At 66.8% G+C, this 19,697-nt stretch overlaps 1 protein-coding gene across 1 annotated transcript; it reads right to left on the reverse strand.

Annotated features, from left to right (window-relative positions):
• Positions 1-802: 802 nt before the first annotated feature.
• Positions 803-18,157, reverse strand: ABTB1 (ankyrin repeat and BTB domain containing 1). Its single transcript, XM_075995942.1, has 12 exons — positions 18,043-18,157; positions 16,464-16,526; positions 16,285-16,340; positions 12,266-12,410; positions 11,969-12,128; positions 9,059-9,104; positions 8,797-8,913; positions 8,527-8,645; positions 8,288-8,395; positions 8,026-8,196; positions 3,946-4,146; positions 803-2,685 (listed from the first exon to the last, which is right to left on the reverse strand). The coding sequence occupies exons 1-12, from the start codon at positions 18,096-18,098 to the stop codon at positions 2,479-2,481; spliced, it is 1,449 nt and encodes a 482-aa protein (XP_075852057.1). The 5' UTR covers positions 18,099-18,157; the 3' UTR covers positions 803-2,478.
• Between the last annotated feature and the right edge of the window lie 1,540 nt (positions 18,158-19,697).

Below are 19,697 nucleotides of genomic sequence, written 5' to 3' on the forward strand. Positions count from 1 at the left end.
GGCCCAACGTGGCTGCTGCGGCTCCGGCCGCTGCGTCCCCATCCCGGCCTGCAATAAGGAGAAAAAGAAAGAAAGAAACGGGGGCGTAAAGCAGAAATTAGAGACGGGCACCGAGGGGTGGCCCGGAAGACGCCACCAGCCTCGGGTGACAGAGCAGGGGGGTGACGATGACCTCAAAGAGGAGGCCGGAGTGGAGGACGCAGAAAACAGAGGCCGTGTACGATCGGGAGCGGCGAGGCCCCGTGTGTGTCCGAGGGTCTCACGTCTACACCTAAATCACCCTCATTTTTTTTTCTTTTTCAAGACAGAGTCTCGCTCTGTCGCCCGGGCGGGAGTGAGCGCCGTGGCGTCAGCCTCGCTCGCAGCGGCCTCCGACTCCTGGCCTCCAGCGAGCCTCCCGCCTCGGCCTCCCTCCCGAGTAGCTGCGACCACAGGCATGCGCCTCCACGCCCGGCTCGTTTTTTTCTATATATTTTTAGTTGTTTAATTAAATTCTATTTTTAGTAGAGAGAGGGCCTCGCTCTTTCTTGCTCAGGCTGGCCTCCAACTTCTGGCCTCCAGCGAGCCTCCCGCCTCAGCCTCCCTCCCGAGTAGCTGGGACTACAGGTGTGCGCCATAATGTCTGGCTTATTTTTTTTTAAATATTTTTATTTGGCCAATTAATTTCTTTGTCTTTTTAGTGGAGACGGGGTCTCGCTCTTGCTCAGGCCGGCCTCCAACCCCTGACCTCCAGCGATCCTCCCGCCTCGGCCTCCCTCCCGAGTAGCCGGGACTCCAGGCACGCGGCACCACGCCCGGCTCGTTTTCTTAAAAATATATTTTTATTTGGCCAATATAATTTCTGTTTCTAGTAGAGACGGGGGTCTCGCTCTTGCTCAGGCCGGCCTCGAATTTCCGACCTCGAGCACGATCCTCCCTCCTGGGCCTCCCCCCCCCCAGAGTGCTGGGATGACAGGCGTGAGCCTCCGCGCCCGCCCGGGGCCAGAAACCCGTGACCCCTGCAGTCAGGGACGGCACCAGGACAGGCCTGGCGGGGGTCAGTGACAGTCGCCTAGACCCGCTGGGGGGGGGGGCTGTGCCGGGTGGCAAGTCTCGAACCCTTAACCCAGACGGGAGCCCGTGGCCAAGTCTGGCTCCCAGAATCCCCCAAGCGCGGCCGGACAAGCTGCACCCCGGGGACTGAGGCTGGGGGGGGGGTCCCACAGGGGGAAAAAAAAATGCACCCTTTATTGTCACACGCAGCCTGGTGGCCTGGTGGCCCGTCCGGGAGAAGCCAGCACCGGTGCCCGGCCAGGGCCAGGGGTGGGGCGGGCCGAGCGCCTGGTTTCCCTGAGTGGCGCCCGGCCTTGGGGACTTGGGGACAGGCTTGTGCATTGCAGAAGAGGGACGCCCCTGCAAAGAGACCCTCCTCCCCTCTCGGGGTCCCCAAGCTCACAAGCGCGTGCGTGCAAAGCGCTGCGCAAAGACAGTCACGCACGTGTGCACAAATGCGCGCTCGCTGGTCTCCAAGGGGAGCCCCGGGCCCTGGGGACTTGGGGACCGGCTTGTGCACTGCAGAAAAGGGACTCCCCTGCAAACAGACCCTCCTCCCCTCTAGAGGTCCCTAAGCTCACAAGCGCGTGCGTGCAAAGCGCGCAAAGATAGTCGCGCATGCGCGCACAAAGGTGCACAGTCCCGCGCACGCTGGTCCCCAAGGGGAGCCCCGGGGCCTTGGGGCCTTGGGGCCCGGCTTGTTAATTGCAGAAGAGGGACTGCCCTGCAAAGAGACCCTCCTCCCCTCTCCAGGTCCCCAAGCTCACAAGCGCGTGCGTGCAAAGCGCTGCGCAAAGACGGTCGCGCACGTGCGCACAAACGCGCGCTCGCTGGTCCCCAAGGGGAGCCCCGGGGCCCTGGGGACTTGGGGACCGGCTTGTGCATTGCAGAAGAGGGACTCCCCTGCAAAGAGACCCTCCTCCCCTCTCGGGGTCCCCAAGCTGACAAGCGCGTGCGTGCAAAGCGCGCAAAGAGAGTCGCGCACGCGCGCACAAATGCACGCTCGCTGGTCCCCAAGGGGAGCCCCGGGGCCCTGGGGACTTGGGGACAGGCTTGCGCATTACAAAAGAGGGACTCCCCTGCAAAGAGACCCTCCTCCGCCCTCGGGGTCCCCAAGCTCACAGGCGAGTGCGTGCAAAGCGCGCAAAGGTGCACGGTCGCGCGCACGCTGGTCCCCAAGGGGAGCTCCGGGGCCCTGGGGACTTGGGGACCGGCTTGTGCACTGCAGAAGAGGGACTCCCCTGCAAAGAGACCCTCCTCCCCTCTCGGGGTCCCCAAGCTCGCAAGCGCGTGCGTGCAAAGCGCTGCGCAAAGACGGTCGCGCGCGCGCGCAAAAGGGCGCACAAATGCGCGCTCAGCTCGCTGGTCCCCAAGGGAGCCCCGGGGCCCTGGGGGAGGGGTGGGGGAGGGGTGGGGGAGGGGGGCGACCCCGGGGGCTGTCGGGGCTCAGCAGTCCAGCCCGAGGGCCACCAGCAGGTCCTGGAGCGCGCGCAGCCGCCGTTGCGCGTCGGCGGCGGCGCTGTGGGTCTGCGCGGCGGCGGCCACGTGGAAGCGGATGTCGTCGACCAGCGGGATCGAGTCGGTCTCCTGGCGCGAGGCCACGGCCGCGGCCTCCTCGCGCACGGCCTCCGCGAAGTCCTCGCGCCCCACCAGCTGCGGGGCGGGGGGACAGGGGGACAGATGGGGGTGCTCAGCGTGCAGGGCCAGGGGGGATTAGTGGGGGGACAGGGGGACAGATGGGGGTGCTCAGCGTGCAGGGCCGGGGGATTAGTGGGGGGACAGGGGGACAGAGGGACAGATGGGGGTGCTCAGCATGCAGGGCCGGGGGATTAGTGGGGGGACAGGGGGACAGATGGGGGTGCTCAGCATGCAGGGCCGGGAGATTAGTGGGGGGACAGGGGGACAGATGGGGGTGCTCAGCGTGCAGGGCCGGGGGGATATGTGGGGGGACAGGGGGACAGATGGGGGTGCTCAGCATGCAGGGCCGGGGGATTAGTGGGGGGACAGGGGGACAGATGGGGGTGCTCAGCATGCAGGGCCGGGGGATTAGTGGGGGGACAGGGGGACAGATGGGGGTGCTCAGCATGCAGGGCCGGGGGATTGGTGGGGGGACAGGGGGACAGATGGGGGTGCTCAGCGTGCAGGGCCAGGGGATTAGTGGGGGGACAGGGGGACAGATGGGGGTGCTCAGCGTGCAGGGCCGGGGGATTAGTGGGGGGACAGGGGGACAGATGTGGGTGCTCAGCATGCAGGGCCGGGGGATTAGTGGGGGGACAGGGGGACAGATGGGGGTGCTCAGCGTGCAGGGCCGGGGGATTAGTGGGGGGACAGGGGGACAGACGGGGGTGCTCAGCGTGCAGGGCCGGGGGATTAGTGGGGGGACAGGGGGACAGATGGGGGTGCTCAGCGTGCAGGGCTGGGGGATTGGTGGGGGGACAGGGGGACAGATGGGGGTGCTCAGCATGCAGGGCCGGGGGATTAGTGGGGGGACAGGGGGACAGATGGGGGTGCTCAGCGTGCAGGGCCGGGGGATTGGTGGGGGGACAGGGGGACAGATGGGGGTGCTCAGCGTGCAGGGCTGGGGGATTAGTGGGGGGACAGGGGGACAGATGGGGGTGCTCAGCGTGCAGGGCCGGGGGGGATTAGTGGGGGGACAGGGGGACAGATGGGGGTGCTCAGCATGCAGGGCCGGGGGGGATTTGTGGGGGGACAGGGGGACAGATGGGGGTGCTCAGCATGCAGGGCCAGGGGGATTAGTGGGGGGACAGGGGGACAGTTGGGGGTGCTCAGCATGCAGGGCCGGGGGGGATTTGTGGGGGGACAGGGGGACAGACGGGGGTGCTCAGCGTGCAGGGACACCTGCAGCCTCCCCCCGGGAGGCTCGGAGGCTGCGCGAGGACCCGGCGGCCTCACCTTGTCCAGCACCTTGGCCATGAACTGGGCGCACGTGTCCTCCAGCCTGGCCAGGTGGAACAGCTTGGCGACCCGCCACACGCCCACGACCGTGTCCTCGTGCAGCAGCTGCGCCAGGCTGCGGCCGCAGAGCCTCTTGAGGCCGGGCAGGAGGTACATGTCGGCCGCGCCCAGCACGTCGTAGGCGGCCTCGGGGGGCAGCTGGACAGGGCAGAGGGGACGGGGGACACCCCCTGGGGTCACACAAGGCGCCCAGGGGGCCACCGCCCCCCGTGGTTAAGGCTGGGCCAGGTGGCGCGTGACTGTCGCCTGCCGGCCCAGCTACTCGGGAGGGAGGCCGAGGCAGGAGGATCAGGAGGTGGAGGCCAGCCTGAGCAAGAGCGAGACTCCATCTCTCTACTAAAAAAATACAGAAAGAAATGAGCTGGACAAGTAAAAAAAATATATAGAAAAAAAACGAGCCGGGCGTGGAGGCGCATGCCTGGAGTCTCGGCTACTCAGGAGGGAGGCTGAGGCGGGAGGCTCGCTCGAGGTCAGGAGTTGGAGGCCAGCCTGAGCAAGAGCGAGGCCCCGTCTCTACTAAAAAAATAGAAAGAAATGAGCTGGACAACTAAAAATACATAGAGAAAAAAACGAGCCGGGCGTGGTGGCGCATGCCTGGAGTCCCAGCTACTCGGGAGGGAGGCCGAGGCGGGAGGATCGCTCGAGGCCGGCCAGGAGTCGGAGGCTGCTGTGAGCGAGGCTGACGGCCCGGCGCTCACTCCAGCCCGGGCGACAGAGCCAGACTCAGCCTCAAAAACAAACAAACAAAAAAAAGCGGAGGTGGCCTTTATCATCTGCACAGGGAGGCCGAGAGGGAGTCCCAGCACAGAGGCCGGTGGAGGCCGGGGCCACGGCGGGACACTGTCACCTGTCCCCCCCCACACACACCTTCCTCCCCTCCCCTCCTGGCCTCCACACCCCGGGAACGGGAAACGACCTTCCCGGCCTTCCGCGCCCGGAGGCCACCAAGTGAGGCCACCAAGTGAGGCCACCAAGCTCTCCCCAGCGGGATTGGAGAAGTGGTTGCTCAACTTCCGGTGGCTTGTGACAGCGGAAACCGCTGGCCCTGCCTTCCGCTTCCCCCCACTGGAGCCCGAGTCCCGCCCACGACCCCATGTCCCCTGGGGGGGACCCCCGGGCCTCGGCCACGACCAAAGCCTCCAATCTCCGGCCTCAGCCTCCGTCCCGAGTGGCTGGGACGACAGGCACGCGCCACCACGCCCGGCTCGTTTTTTTCTATTTTTTACTTTCTTGGTTAATTCCTGTTTTTAGTAGAGACGGGGTCTCGCTCTTGCTCGGGCTGGCCTCCAACTCCCGACCTCGAGCGAGCCTCCCGCCTCGGCCTCCTCCCGAGTAGCTGGGACTACAGGAATGTGCCAACAACCACGCCCGACTAATTTTTTCTGTATATAAATATTTTTAGTCGTCCAGCTCATTTCTTTCTATTTTTTTTTAGCAGAGACGGGGTCTCGCTCTTGCTCAGGCTGGCCTCCACCTCCTGACCTCGAGCGATCCTCCCGCCTCGGCCTCCCTTCCTGAGTGCTGGGATGACAGGCGTGAGCCTCCGCGCCAGGCCAAAAGTTTGCCTTTAGGGCAAAGGTTTGTCAAACTTTTTAAATGGGGGAAAAAGAAAATTGAAAAAAAAAAGGTAAAAAATAAAAGATAAAAAATATTAAAAAGAAGAAAGAAAAAATAGAGCAAAGGTTTGCAATCCCTGCTTTGGGGACCACCCAGGTCCCCAGGAAGCCACCTGCCTGGGGGCCTCCACTTCGGCCATGAAGGAGGAAAAACATCTCACTGTTGGCCGGGCGCGGAGGCTCACGCATGCCTGGAGTCCCAGCTACTCGGCAGGGAGGCCGAGGCAGGAGGCTCGCTGGAGGCCAGGAGTCGGAGGCTGCTGTGAGCGAGGCTGACGCCACGGCACTCACTCCAGCCCGGGCGACAGAGCGAGACTCTGTCTCAAAAAATAAATAAATTAAATTAAATTAATTAAAAACAAAAACGAGCCAGGCGTGGTGGCCTGTGCCTGTAGTCCCAGCTACTCGGGAGGGAGGCCGAGGCGGGAGGCTCGCTGGAGGCCAGGAGTTGGAGGCTGCTGTGAGCGAGGCTGACGCCACGGCGCTCACTCCAGCCCGGGTGACAGACAGAGCGAGACTCTGTCCCCCCCCCAAAAATAAAGAAAACTCTTTTCTAGAAGCCACCATATCTCGGGGTCCCCCTCCATTCGGGCACGGTGGCCTTGACCCTTACACACGCCCTGCCCGTCCCTGCTGCCACCCGCGTGGCCTTGTGCCCTGGACTCCTTGGGGACCGCTGGGGACCTGGGCCCCGGCAGCGAGGTCAAAGGTGACGGGGAGACTCCCCCACCCCCCCACGTAGAAACGGATACCGTCGACTAGCAGGATCCAATCCGCTGCATTTGGCTCGAGACCCCGGGGAGGGGGACAGGAGGCTCAGAGGCCTCCCCAGCGGGGGACTCAGTTTCCCCGCTTCCCCTCCCACCCAGCAGAGTCGCCGGGGACCCCAAGCTTCTTGCAAAAGCCACCCCCCCCAAAGAGTCCCCAAGCTCTTGCGCGAGAGACCTGTCAATCATGCATCCCTGCTGCTGCACACAGAGCTCCCCAGCGGGGGACTCAGTTTCCCCGCGTCCCCTCCCACCCAGCGGAGTCGCCGGGGACCCCAAGCTTCTTGCGAAAGCCACCCCCCCAAAGTGTCCCCAAGCTCTTGCGCGAGAGACCTGTCAATCATGCATCCCTGCTGCTGCACACAGACCTCCCCAGCAGGGGACTCAGTTTCCCCGCGTCCCCTCCCTCCCACCGGAGACGCCGGGGACCCCAAGCTGCTTGCAAAAGCCACCCCCCCCCAAAAGTGTCCCCGCGCTCTTGCGCGAGAGACCTGTCAATCATGCATCCCTGCTGCTGCACACAGACCTCCCCAGCGGGGGACTCAGTTTCCCCGCGTCCCCTCCCACCCAGCGGAGTCGCCGGGGACCCCAAGCTGCTTGCAAAAGCCACCCCCCCAAAAGTGTCCCCAAGGCTCTTGCGCGGGAGACCTGTCAATCATGCATCCCTGCTGCTGCACACAGAGCTCCCCAGCCGGGGACTCAGTTTCCCCCTGTCCCCTCCCACCCACTGGAGTCGCCGGGGACCCCAAGCTTCTTGCAAAAGCCACCCCCCCCCAAAAGTGTCCCCAAGGCTCTTGCGCGGGAGACCTGTCAATCATGCATCCCTGCTGCTGCACACAGAGCTCCCCAGCCGGGGACTCAGTTTCCCCCTGTCCCCTCCCACCCAGCGGAGTCGCCGGGGACCCCAAGCTTCTTGCAAAAGCCACCCCCCCCAAAAGTGTCCCCAAGGCTCCTGCGCGAGAGACCTGTCAATCATGCATCCCTGCTGCTGCACGCAGAGCTCCCCAGCAGGGGACTCAGTTTCCCCCTGTCCCCTCCCACCCACCAGAGTCGCCGGGGACCCCAAGCTGCTTGCAAAAGCCACCCCCCAAAAGTGTCCCCGCGCTCTTGCGCGAGAGACCTGTCAATCATGCATTCCTGCTGCAACGAGCGCACGCGCGCACGCACGCATGCGCGCGCAGGGACGTCTGTCTGCAGCTTGCAAAAGCGGACGCCTGCAAACTCGCTCTTGCTCTTTTCGGGGTGCGCCTTCCAGAACCTTCCGCAGGGTCCCCCAAGAGGGTCCCCAAGAGCCGTGCACGCACGCACGCACGCGCACGGACGTCTGTCTGCAGTTTGCAAAAGCGGACGCCTGCAAACTCGCTCTTGCTCTTTTCGGGGTGCGCCTTCCAGAACCTTCCGCAGGGTCCCCCAAGAGGGTCCCCAAGAGCCGTGCACGCACGCATGCGCGCGCAGGGACGTCTGTCTGCAGCTTGCAAAAGCGGACGCCTGCAAACTCGCTCTTGCTCTTTTCGGGGTGCGCCTTCCAGAACCCTCCGCGGGGCCCCCAAGAGGGCCCCCAAGAGCCGTGCATGCGCACGCGTGTCCCCCCCTTGTCCCCCTCAACCCCTTGCCCGGAGGGGGGAGCCCCGCACCTCGGTGTGGTCGCTGTACACGTAGCGCAGCACGTGCGCGAAGGTCTCGGGGGACACCCCGCTCAGCGCCACGGTCTGGGGGTCCCCCGAGGCCCCGGGCTCCTCCTCGGTCTCCCGGAAGTGGCCGTCCAGCAGGGCCCGGAAATAGTCGCTGCGGCCGCAGAAGAAGGCCTTGGCGGGGGGCGGCGGAGAGGCCAGGGTCAAGGGGTGCAAGGTTGGGAGGGGGGGACCCCCCAAAAATAAAAGGGGGGGGCACAGGCACCTTGTGGCACGGGAAAGCGCAATTGCCCACGCGGAAACACACGTCCGGGCGGCTGGGGAAGCTGTCGCTGTCGTCCGGGCACGGGAAGGGCAGCTCCCAGAGGTCGCCCTGCAAACGCGGGGGAGGTCACTCAAGGTCACCTGCTCATTGCATGCGCGCGCGGTGCGGTGCACATGCGTGTGCATGCATGCGTGTGCGTGCATGCGCGTGCGTGCATGCGCGTGCGTGCACGCGCGTACCCGGAGCTCGGCGGGCAGCGCGCGCTCGGCCAGGCGCGCAAAGTCCCGGCGCAGCCGCGGGTCCCCCGGGGCCGGCTCGATGGTCACCACCTTCACGCACGTGCCGGGCTTGGAGGCCACTGCAGAGCGGGGACAAGGGGACAAGGGGGCAAGGGCAGGGGGTTTGCACGTGGCTTTGGGGAGCCTGTCCCCAACAGGGACCCAACAGGGACCTCCCCCAAAACACCGCCCCCCCAACACACAGACACCTCCCCGTCCTTGGGGACGCACCGAACTCGGACACCTTCTCGCGCTTGGCCTCCAGGTCGCCCAGCAGGTCCCAGAGGTGGCACTGCTTGGCCAGGCGCTGCAGGTCGCCCACGTGCTCCACGCCCACGTGCAGGTGGCCTGCGGGGGGGGGGGGAGGGGACAGGGCCACCATCAGGTGTCGTCCACTTCCCAGCCACCTGGATTCGGAGGCTGGCTAGGAGGTGCCTAGAGGTCAAAGGTCAGCTCCCAGACCGCCCCCCACCCCCAAGTCCCCGAGGGTCACCTGTGTACAGGTACTGAAGCAGCGCCCCGAAGGCCACCGGGTTGATCTGCGGGGCAGAGGGAGACAGGAGGGAAAGGTCACGGTCACGCGGGCCCGGAGAGCGGGGGTGGCTCACGTGGGCCTGTCGTCCCGGCACTCTGGGAGGAGGCCGGGGCGGGAGGCTCGCTCGAGGTCGGGAGGTGGAGGCCGGCCTGAGCAAGAGCGAGACCCCGTCTCTACTAAAAAATAGAAACAAATTAATCGACCAACTAAAAATATATAGAAAAAAAAAAAATGAGCCGGGCGTGGTGGCGCACGCCTGTGGTCCCAGCTCCTCGGGAGGGAGGCCGAGGAAGGAGGCTCACTTGAGGCCAGGAGTTCGAGACCAGCCTGAGCAAGAGTGAGACCCCATCTCTACTACAAAAAACAGAAAGAAATAATTTGGAAAAGAAAAAAAATATAGAAAAAATGAGCCGGGTGTGGAGGCGCATGCCTGTGGTCCCAGCTCCTCGGGAGGGAGGCTGAGGTGGGAGGATCGCTCAAAGAGGCCAGGATTTCAAAAGCGGCCTGAGTAAGAGCGAGACCCCGTTTCTACTAAAAAAAAAAAAAAAATAGGAAGAAATGAGCTGGACAACTAAAAACATATATGAAAAGTTAGCCAGCCTATAATCCTAGCATTCTGGGAGGCCGAGAAGGGAGGCTCGCTCAAAGAGGCCAGGATTTCAAAACCGGCCTGAGCAAGAGCGAGACCCCGTCTCTACTAAAAAACAGAAACAAACTAATCGACCAACTAAAAATATATAGAAAAAAAAGAAAAATGAGCCGGGGGGCGCGTGGTGGCGCACGCCTGTCGTCCCAGCTCCTCGGGAGGGAGGCCGAGGCGGGAGGCTCGCTCAAAGAGGCCAGGATTTCAAAACCGGCCCGAGCAAGAGCGAGACCCCGTCTCTACTAAAAAAAATAGGAAGAAATGAGCTGGACAACTAAAAATATATATGAAAAGTTAGCCAGCCTATAATCCCAGCACTCTGGGAGGCCAAGGAGGGAGGATAGCTCAGAGATCAGAAGTTCAAGACCAGCCTGAACAAGGGCGAGACCCCGTCGCTACTAAAAATTAGAAACAAATTAATTGAACAACTAAAAAAAATATAGAAAAAAAAATGAGCCGGGCGTGGTGGCGCATGCCTGTCGTCCCAGCCACTCGGGAGGGAGGCCGAGGCGGGAGGCTCGCTTAAAGAGGCCAGGATTTCAAAACCGGCCCGAGCAAGAGCGAGACCCCGTCTCTACTAAAAAACAGAAACAAATTAATCGACCAACATATACAAAAAAAAATGAGCTGGGGGGGCGCGCGTGGTGGCGCACGCCTGTCGTCCCAGCTCCTCCGGGGAGGGAGGGAGGCCGAGGCGGGAGGCTCGCTTGGCGGAGGAGGCCAGGATTCGGAGGCCGACTCCCCCCGGCACTCACTCCAGCCCGGGGTGGCTGAGGGGGAGGCGACAGAGGGAGACTGTGTGTCTCAAAGAACCAAGACAGAGGTGACAGGGGAGGTGGTGACGCACGCCTGTCGTCCCAGCTCCTCACCGGAGGGAGGCCGAGGCGGGAGGCCCGCTTGACCGAGGAGGCCAGGATTCGGAGGCCGACTCCCCCCGGCACTCACTCCAGCCCGGGGTGGCTGAGGGGGAGACGACAGAGGGAGACTCTGTGTGTGTCAAAGAACCAAGACAGAGGTGACAGGGGAGGTGGTGGCGCATGCCTGTCGTCCCAGCTCCTCCGGGGAGGGAGGGAGGCCGAGGCGGGAGGCTCGCTTGGCGGAGGAGGCCAGGATTCGGAGGCCGACTCCCCCTGGCACTCACTCCAGCCCGGGGTGGGTGGGTGGGGGGAGGCGACAGAGGGAGACTCTGTGTGTCTCAAAGAGCCAAGACAGAGGTGACAGGGGAGGTGGTGGCGCACGCCTGTCGTCCCAGCTCCTCCGGGGAGGGAGGCCGAGGCGGGAGGCTCGCTTGGCGGAGGAGGCCAGGATTCGGAGGCCGACTCCCCCTGGCACTCACTCCAGCCCGGGGTGGGTGGGTGGGGGGAGACGACAGAGGGAGACTCTGTGTGTCTCAAAGAACCAAGACAGAGGTGACAGGGGAGGTGGTGGCGCGTGCCTGTCGTCCCAGCTCCTCAGGGGAGGGAGGGAGGCCGAGGTGGGAGGCTCGCTTGGCGGAGGAGGCCAGGATTCGGAGGCCGACTCCCCCTGGCACTCACTCCAGCCCAGGGTCGGTGGGTCGGGGGGAGGCGACAGAGGGAGACTGTGTGTCTCAAAGAACCAAGACAGAGGTGACAGGGGAGGGGGTGGCGCACGCCTGTCGTCCCAGCTCCTCCGGGGAGGGAGGCCGAGGCGGGAGGCTTGCTTGGCGGAGGAGGCCAGGATTCGGAGGCTGACTCCCCCTGGCACTCACTCCAGCCCGGGGTGGGTGGGTGGGGGGAGGCGACAGAGGGAGACTCTGTGTGTGTCAAAGAGCCAAGACAGAGGTGACAGGGGAGGTGGTGGTGCACGCCTGTCGTCCCAGCTCCTCCCGGGAGGGAGGGAGGCCGAGGCAGGAGGCCCGCTTGACCGAGGAGGCCAGGATTCGGAGGCCGACTCCCCATGGCACTCACTCCAGCCCGGGGTCGGTGGCTGAGGGGGAGGCGACAGAGGGAGACTGTGTGTGTCTCAAAGAGCCAAGACAGAGGTGACAGGGGAGGTGGCGGCGCACGCCTGTCATCCCAGCTCCTCGGGGGAGGGAGGGAGGCCGAGGCGGGAGGCTCGCTTGGTGGAGGAGGCCAGGATTCGGAGGCCGACTCCCCGGGGCACTCACTCCAGCCCGGGGTGGCTGAGGGGGAGGCGACAGAGGGAGACTCTGTGTGTGTCAAAGAGCCAAGACAGAGGTGACAGGGGAGGTGGCGGGGACGCACCAGCGGGTGGCGGAGGACCACGACGCCCTTGTCGCGCCACCTGGTGCCCAGCGCGCGGGCCAGGTAGTCGCTGCGCGCGCCCAGGACGCAGCGGTGCGCGCGGAGCCGCCGCCCGTGCACCTGGAAGGCGATGTCGCTGTGCAGGCCTTGCTCCAGGAGCCTGGGGACAGACGGGGACAGACGGGTGGGTGGGTGGGTGTTGGGGACGACAGGGGGTGACATGCATGCTCGACATGCATGCTCATGAAATGCACGCTCCCCCTCCTTCCCCCCCCCACCACCACCCCCGGGGCTCACCGCTGCAGGAAGTCGCCGAAGCAATCCCGGCGCCCGCAGGAGGAGGTGACCTGCTTGTAGTCGCGCAGCGCGCGGCGGATGGCGTCGCTCAGCGCCCCGTACAGGCAGCGCTCGCCGTCGAAGGTGTTGGCCTCGCAGCGGGCTCCTGCGACGACGGGGGACAGGGGTGGGGGGCTCACCTGTCGCCTGTCACCCCGCCCTGCTCCCTGTCCCCGCGTGTCCCCCGGCCCCGCCCCGCCCCTGCAGCTTGGGTGGGGGGAGGGAGCGGGGACACGCGGGACAGACGATGCTAAAGGCTCCTGTCCCTTGTCCCCGCCGCCGCCGCCGCCTCTCCAAGGGACCCTGGGTGCGCGGAGAGCCCGGCAGCTCGCAGGTGGGGAGGCGCGCGCGCGCACGTGCACGAGCGAGCTCACGTGCACGCGTGAGATCACGTGCACGTGCGAGCTCACGTGCACGAGCAAGATCGCGTGCACGAGCGAGCTCGCGTGCACGAGCAAGCTCACATGCACTCGCGAGATCACGTGCACGAGCGAGGTCACGTGCAGGCGCGAGCTCACGTGCACGAGCGAGCTCACGCGCACGAGCGAGGTCACGCGCACGCGCGAGCTCACGGGCACAAATGCGCTCATGTGCACGCGCGAGCTCACATGCACGAGCGAGATCACGTGCACGAGCGAGCGAGCTCGCGTGCAGGCGTGAGATCACGTGCACGAGCGAGGTCACGTGCAGGCGCTAGGTCACGTGCACGAGCGAGCTCACGCGCACGAGCGAGGTCACGCGCACGCGCGAGCTCACGGGTACAAATGCGCTCACGTGCATGCACGAGATCACATGCACACGTGCGCTAAAGCACACGCGAGCTCACGTGCACACGCATGCACACACACGAGATCGCGTGCACGAGTGAGCTCACGGGCACAAATGCGCTCACGTGCACGCACGAGATCACATGCACACGTGCGCTAAAGCACGCGCGAGCTCACGTGCACGCACAAGCTCACGTGCACACGCGTGCACACACGCGAGATCACGTGCAGGCGCGAGCTCACGTGCACACGTGCGCTAACGTGCACGCGCGCGCCCGCACCTTGCGGGCCGGGGAAACGCGGGACAGGCCCAAAGGCTCCCGTCCCCTGTCGCCGCCTCCCCAAGCGCCCCTGGGTCCATCGGGCCCCCGGCAGCTCGCCGGTCGGGGTGCGCGCGCACACGCGTGCACGTGCACGCGCGAGCTCACGCCCACTGGGACGCTCTGGCGGCCGCGGGGGACCCGGGTGACGCCCCGACCCCCGCCCAGGCGGACACGGGTATCGGCGGCCCGCAGGAGCCAGTCCGATCCCTTTGGCTCCGAGACTCAGTTTCCCCATCCTCCCCCCTCCCCCGCCCACGCTCCTGCGGGAGAAGGCGGGGACAGAGACTCAGTTTCCCCATCCGCCCCCCCCACGCTCCTGCGGGAGAAGGCGGAGACAGAGACTCAGTTTCCCCAATCTCCCCCCCACGCTCCTGCGGGAGAAGGCGGGGACACAGACTCAGTTTCCCCATCCTCCCCCCCCCACGCTCCTGCGGGAGAAGGCGGGGACACAGACTCAGTTTCCCCATCCTCCCCCCAGCCCACGCTCCTGCGGGAGAAGGCGGGGACACAGACTCAGTTTCCCCATCCCCCCCCCACGCTCCTGCGGGAGAAGGCGGGGACAGAGACTCAGTTTCCCCATCCTCCCCCCCCACGCTCCTGCGGGAGAAGGCGGGGACAGAGACTCAGTTTCCCCATCCGCCCCCCCCCCCACGCTCCTGCGGGAGAAGGCGGGGACACAGACTCAGTTTCCCCATCCTCCCCCCAGCCCACGCTCCTGCGGGAGAAGGCGGGGACACAGACTCAGTTTCCCCATCCCCCCCCCACGCTCCTGCGGGAGAAGGCGGGGACAGAGACTCAGTTTCCCCATCCTCCCCCCCCACGCTCCTGCGGGAGAAGGCGGGGACAGAGACTCAGTTTCCCCATCCCCCCCCACGCTCCTGCGGGAGAAGGCGGGGACACAGACTCAGTTTCCCCATCCTCCCCCCAGCCCACGCTCCTGCGGGAGAAGGCGGGGACACAGACTCAGTTTCCCCATCCTCCCCCCCCAGCCCACGCTCCTGCGGGAGAAGGCGGGGACACAGACTCAGTTTCCCCATCCTTCCCCCCCCCCCACGCTCCTGCGGGAGAAGGCGGGGACACAGACTCAGTTTCCCCATCCTCCCCCCCCCCACGCTCCTGCGGGAGAAGGCGGGGACAGAGACTCAGTTTCCCCATCCTCCTCCCCCCACGCTCCTGCGGGAGAAGGCGGGGACAGAGACTCAGTTTCCCCATCCTCCCCCCAACGCTCCTGTGGGAGAAGGCGGGGACAGAGACTCAGTTTCCCCATCCTCCCCCCAGCCCACGCTCCTGCGGGAGAAGGCGGGGACACAGACTCAGTTTCCCCATCCTCCCCCCCCCACGCTCCTGCGGGAGAAGGCGGGGACACAGACTCAGTTTCCCCATCCGCCCCCCCCAGCCCACGCTCCTGCGGGAGAAGGCGGGGACACAGACTCAGTTTCCCCATCCTCCCCCCCCCACGCTCCTGCGGGAGAAGGCGGGGACAGAGACTCAGTTTCCCCATCCTCCCCCCCACGCTCCTGCGGGAGAAGACGGGGACACAGACTCAGTTTCCCCATCCCCCCCCAGCCCACGCTCCTGCGGGAGAAGGCGGGGACACAGACTCAGTTTCCCCATCCCCCCCCAGCCCACGCTCCTGCGGGAGAAGGCGGGGACACAGACTCAGTTTCCCCATCCTCCCCCCAACGCTCCTGCGGGAGAAGGCGGGGACACAGACTCAGTTTCCCCATCCTCCCCCCAGCCCACGCTCCTGCGGGAGAAGGCGGGGACACAGACTCAGTTTCCCCATCCTCCCCCCCCCACGCTCCTGCGGGAGAAGGCGGGGACACAGACTCAGTTTCCCCATCCTCCCCCCCCCACGCTCCTGCGGGAGAAGGCGGGGACACAGACTCAGTTTCCCCATCCTCCCCCCCCCACGCTCCTGCGGGAGAAGGCGGGGACACAGACTCAGTTTCCCCGTCCTCCCCCCAGCCCACGCTCCTGCGGGAGAAGGCGGGGACGCACGTGCAAAGGCCCTGGGGCAGCAGCAGGAACAAGGGCAGGCTGGGGGCCCAGGGGGGGACAGCGGGAGGCACAGATTTTGGGGACACCCAGGAGGACGTTGAGCCAATCAGCTTCCCCGGGGGGGACAAAAAAAAAAAATCAAGCCACTGCAACAAGCGGAGGACATACAGCCTCGATGAGCGAGAGTAGAGGCTGGAGGCTGGAGGCCGGGGTGAGTGACAGTGGCGGGAGTAGGGGACACAGAAAAGGGGTTTTCTTATTTTTGAGGCAGAGTCTCGCTCTGTCGCCCGGGCTAGAGTGAGTGCCGGGGCGTCGGCCTCGCTCACAGCAACCTCCGACTTCTTGGCTCAAGCGGGCCTCCCGCCTCGGCCTCCCTCCCGAGTAGCTGGGACTCCAGGCATGCGCCACCACGCCCGGCTCGTTTTTTTTTTTTTTTCTATATGTTTTTAGTTGTCCAATTAATTTCTATTTTTTAGTAGAGCCGGGGTCTCGCTCTTGCTCAGGCTGGCCTCCAACTCCTGACCTCGAGCGATCCTCCCGCCTCGGCCTCCCAGAGTGCTGGGATGACAGGCGTGAGCCACCTCACTTGGCCAACTTTTACTGTATATATTTTTTAGTTGTTTGGCTAATTTCTATTTTTGTTAGTAGAGACGAGGGTCTCGCTCTTGGGCTCAGGCTGGCCTCCAACTCCTGACCTCAATAGCGAGCCTCCCACCTCGGCCTCCCAGAGTGCTGGGATGACAGGCGCGAGCCGAGAATGGGTTTCCGAGTGGGGCCACTGGTCCCTGCTGATTGGATGGGAGGTGGGGGGGTGGCGGGTGGGGGTGGGGAGGGTCGGGCGGCCTGGAACTCGCGCATGCGCACACACACTCCCTGGCCCTGGGCTCACCGTTGGCGAGAAGGTAGAGGACCAGCTCTTCGTGGCCGCAGAGGCAGGCGTAGTACCTGGGGGGCGGGGAAGGCAGCGCAGGGGACAATCAGGGAGCAGAATTGGGGGTGTCAGGGGTTGGGGGGGGGGGAGGGAGCTGGCCACGCCCACCGCCACCAGCGCGCACGCGCGACACTCACAAAGGGGTGCTGTCCCACTTGTCGCGGACGTTCACCTCCACGTCTCGCTGCTCCAGCAGGTACCTGGGCAGGGAGGAGGTCACGGCCCGGGGTCACGCCGGGTCCCTGGTCTGGGGGACCCCCCACCCCTGCGACCCTCGAGCCCCATGGAAGGGGTGGATTGGGGGTGGCGGGGGTCCCTCTTCTTTTGCTTCTGGCTGGGGACGCGTCCCCCGGGGTGCAGAGCGGAGCAGGAAGGGAAATCGAGGCAGAGCGCAGGGTGGGGGTGGGGGGTAAGGGCGGGGATGTCGGCTCAAGACAGGCGACAACAGCGTGCAACGGGGTGGAGGCCGGGTCTGGAGGCCGGGAAGGCTGGGACTCTGGCGGCTCCTGGCATCTGGGGGACGGGGGGAGGGAGGGGTGACAGGTGGCCTCTGTTTCGGCCAGGGCCTTGCTGGAGGCTGGGCCTTGCTGGAGGCTGAGCCTTGCTGGAGGCTGGGCCTTGCTGGAGGCTGAGACTTGCTGGAGGCTGGGCCTTGCTGGAGGCTGAGCCTTGCTGGAGGCTGGGCCTTGCTGGAGGCTGGGCCTTGCTGGAGGCTGAGACTTGCTGGAGGCTGGGCCTTGCTGGAGGCTGAGACTTGCTGGAGGCTGGGCCTTGCTGGAGGCTGAGCCTTACTGGAGGCTGGGCCTTGCTGGAGGCTGGCCTTAGTGGAGGCTGGGCCTTACTGGAGCCTGGCCTTGGTGGAGGCTGGGCCTTGCTGGAGGCTGGGCCTTGCTGGAGGATGGGCCTTACTGGAGGCTGGGCCTTGCTGGAGGCTGGGCCTTACTGGAGGCTGGCCTTGCTGGAGGCTGGCCTTGCTGGAGGCTGGGCCTTACTGGAGGCTGGGCCTTGCTGGAGGCTGAGCCTTGCTGGAGGCTGGCCTTGCTGGAGGCTGGGCCTTACTGGAGGCTGGGCCTTGCTGGAGGCTGAGCCTTGCTGGAGGCTGAGCCTTACTGGAGGCTGAGCCTTGCTGGAGGCTGGCCTTACTGGAGGCTGAGCCTTGCTGGAGGCTGAGCCTTACTGGAGGCTGAGCCTTGCTGGAGCCTGGCCTTGCTGGAGGCTGGGCCTTACTGGAGGCTGAGCCTTGCTGGAGGCTGAGCCTTACTGGAGGCTGAGCCTTGCTGGAGCCTGGCCTTGCTGGAGGCTGGGCCTTGCTGGAGGCCGGCGACCAGAGGACACCCAGGCGGGGTGCAGAGAATGACAGACGCCCCCCTAGAAGTCAGGGGACGAGGTAGGTGGTGGCGACACGTGGCAGGTGACAGAGGGGAGTCACCCAGGTCCCCGCAGCTGGAGGCCGAGGTCCAGGTGGGACCCGGCTTCGTGTCGCGCCCGTTCTCGGGTGCCACCTGGTGTTGGGGACAGTCCCCGGGGGTCAGAGGTGGGAAGTGGGGAAGGAGGAGGAAGACAAAGCCCAGAGCAGGAAAGGAGGCCCGGTGCGGAGGCCGAGGAGGAAGGGAGGCCGTCCCCAGTCCCGCCCGGCCCCGGGGGCTCCGAGACCCCGTCGCCGCCTCCTCCAGGCAGGCCCCCGGGGCTCGCGCGCAGGGACGGCGGGGCGCTCACCGCACGCGGCCCACGTCGCCCTTCCTGCAGCTGGAGAACAGGTCGCTGGTGTCCATGGCGCGGACGGACGCCCGGCCCCGCCCGGCCCGCAGCGCGACCTGCCCGGGCGGCGACGCAGCGCCGCAGGGACCGACGTCAGCACGCTCGGGCCCCGCCCCGGCCGCGCTGGCCCCGCCCCAGCCGCTCCGGCCACGCCCCCATCCGCTCCGCCCCGCCCCTCCCCAGGCCGCACACTGGCCACGCCCCCAGCGGCTCCGCCCCGCACTGGCCACGCCCCGCAGCGGCGCCTAGCGCTCACAGGATCGCCGAGGCCCCGCCCCCGCTGGCCCCGCCCCGGGCCGCACGGGCCACGCCCCGCGGCGGCGCCTAGCGCTCCCAGGATCGCCGTGGCCCCGCCCCCGGACGCACTGGCCACGCCCCGCAGCGGCGCCTGGCGCTCAGAGGACCATCCGAGGCCCCGCCCCCGCTGGCCACGCCCCGGGAAGCACTGGCCACGCCCCGGGAAGCACTGGCCACGCCCCGCGGCGGCGCCTGGCGCTCAGAGGACCATCCGAGGCCCCGCCCCCGCTGGCCCCGCCCCGGGAGGCACTGGCCACGCCCCGCAGCGGCGCCTGGCGCTCGCAGGATCGCCGTGGCCCCGCCCCCGGACGCCCTGGTCACGCCCGCAGCGGCGCCTGGCGCTCAGAGGACCATCCGAGGCCCCCGCCCCCGCTGGCCACGCCCCGGGCCGCACTGGCCACGCCCCGCAGCGGCGCCTGGCGCTCAGAGGACCATCCGAGGCCCCGCCCCCCGCTGGCCCCGCCCCGGGAGGCACTGGCCACGCCCCGCAGCGGCGCCTGGCGCTCAGAGGACCATCCGAGGCCCCGCCCCGCTGGCCACGCCCCGGGAGGCACTGGCCACGCCCCGCAGCGGCGCCTGGCGCTCGGAGGACCATCCGAGGCCCCGCCCCGCTGGCCACGCCCCCGGACGCACTGGCCACGCCCCGCAGCGGCGCCTGGCGCTCGGAGGACCATCCGAGGCCCCGCCCCGCCAGAGGCTCCTCCCCCGACCACACTGGCCCCGCCCCGCCCGAGGCCACGCCCGCTCCGCAGCGGCGCCTGGCGCTCCGAGGACCGACCGCGGCCGCGCCCCGTCCCGCTCTGCCCGCGGCGGCGCCTGGCGCTCGGAGGACCGCTCGCGAAGGCCCCGGCCAGGCCGCTCCTCCCGGCCCCGCCCCGCCCGCCCCGTTCCGCCCCGCAGCCGCTGCTGGCGCGCAGAGACCGCCCGAGGCCCCGCCCCCAGCGCACTGGCCCCGCCCCTCCAGCAGTAGCCACGCCCCTACCCGCCCCTCCACGGGCCGCCTGGGCCCCGCCCCGCAGCGGCTCCCGGCGCTCAAAGGACCGCCCGAGGCCACGCCCCCTGCCGCGGTGACCACGCCCCGCCCCTCGGAGGACCGCCCGAGGCCCCGCCCCTCCCGCAGATAGCCCCGCCCCCGGAAACAAGAACGAGGCGCGCAGGCGGCGGCGGGGCCCGAGTGTGCGGGCGGCTTTAATGGAGTCCGGGCGGGGCCGGGGGCGAGGCCCGGCGGGCGGGGCGTGGTCTCTGCCGGGGGGCGTGGCCCCGGCGGGCGGGGCGTGGTCTCTGCCAGGGGCGGGGCGTGGCCCCGGCGGGTGGGG

The sequence above is a fragment of the Microcebus murinus genome, chromosome 20, assembly GCF_040939455.1.
Source record: "Microcebus murinus isolate Inina chromosome 20, M.murinus_Inina_mat1.0, whole genome shotgun sequence".
NCBI lineage: Eukaryota > Metazoa > Chordata > Mammalia > Primates > Cheirogaleidae > Microcebus > Microcebus murinus.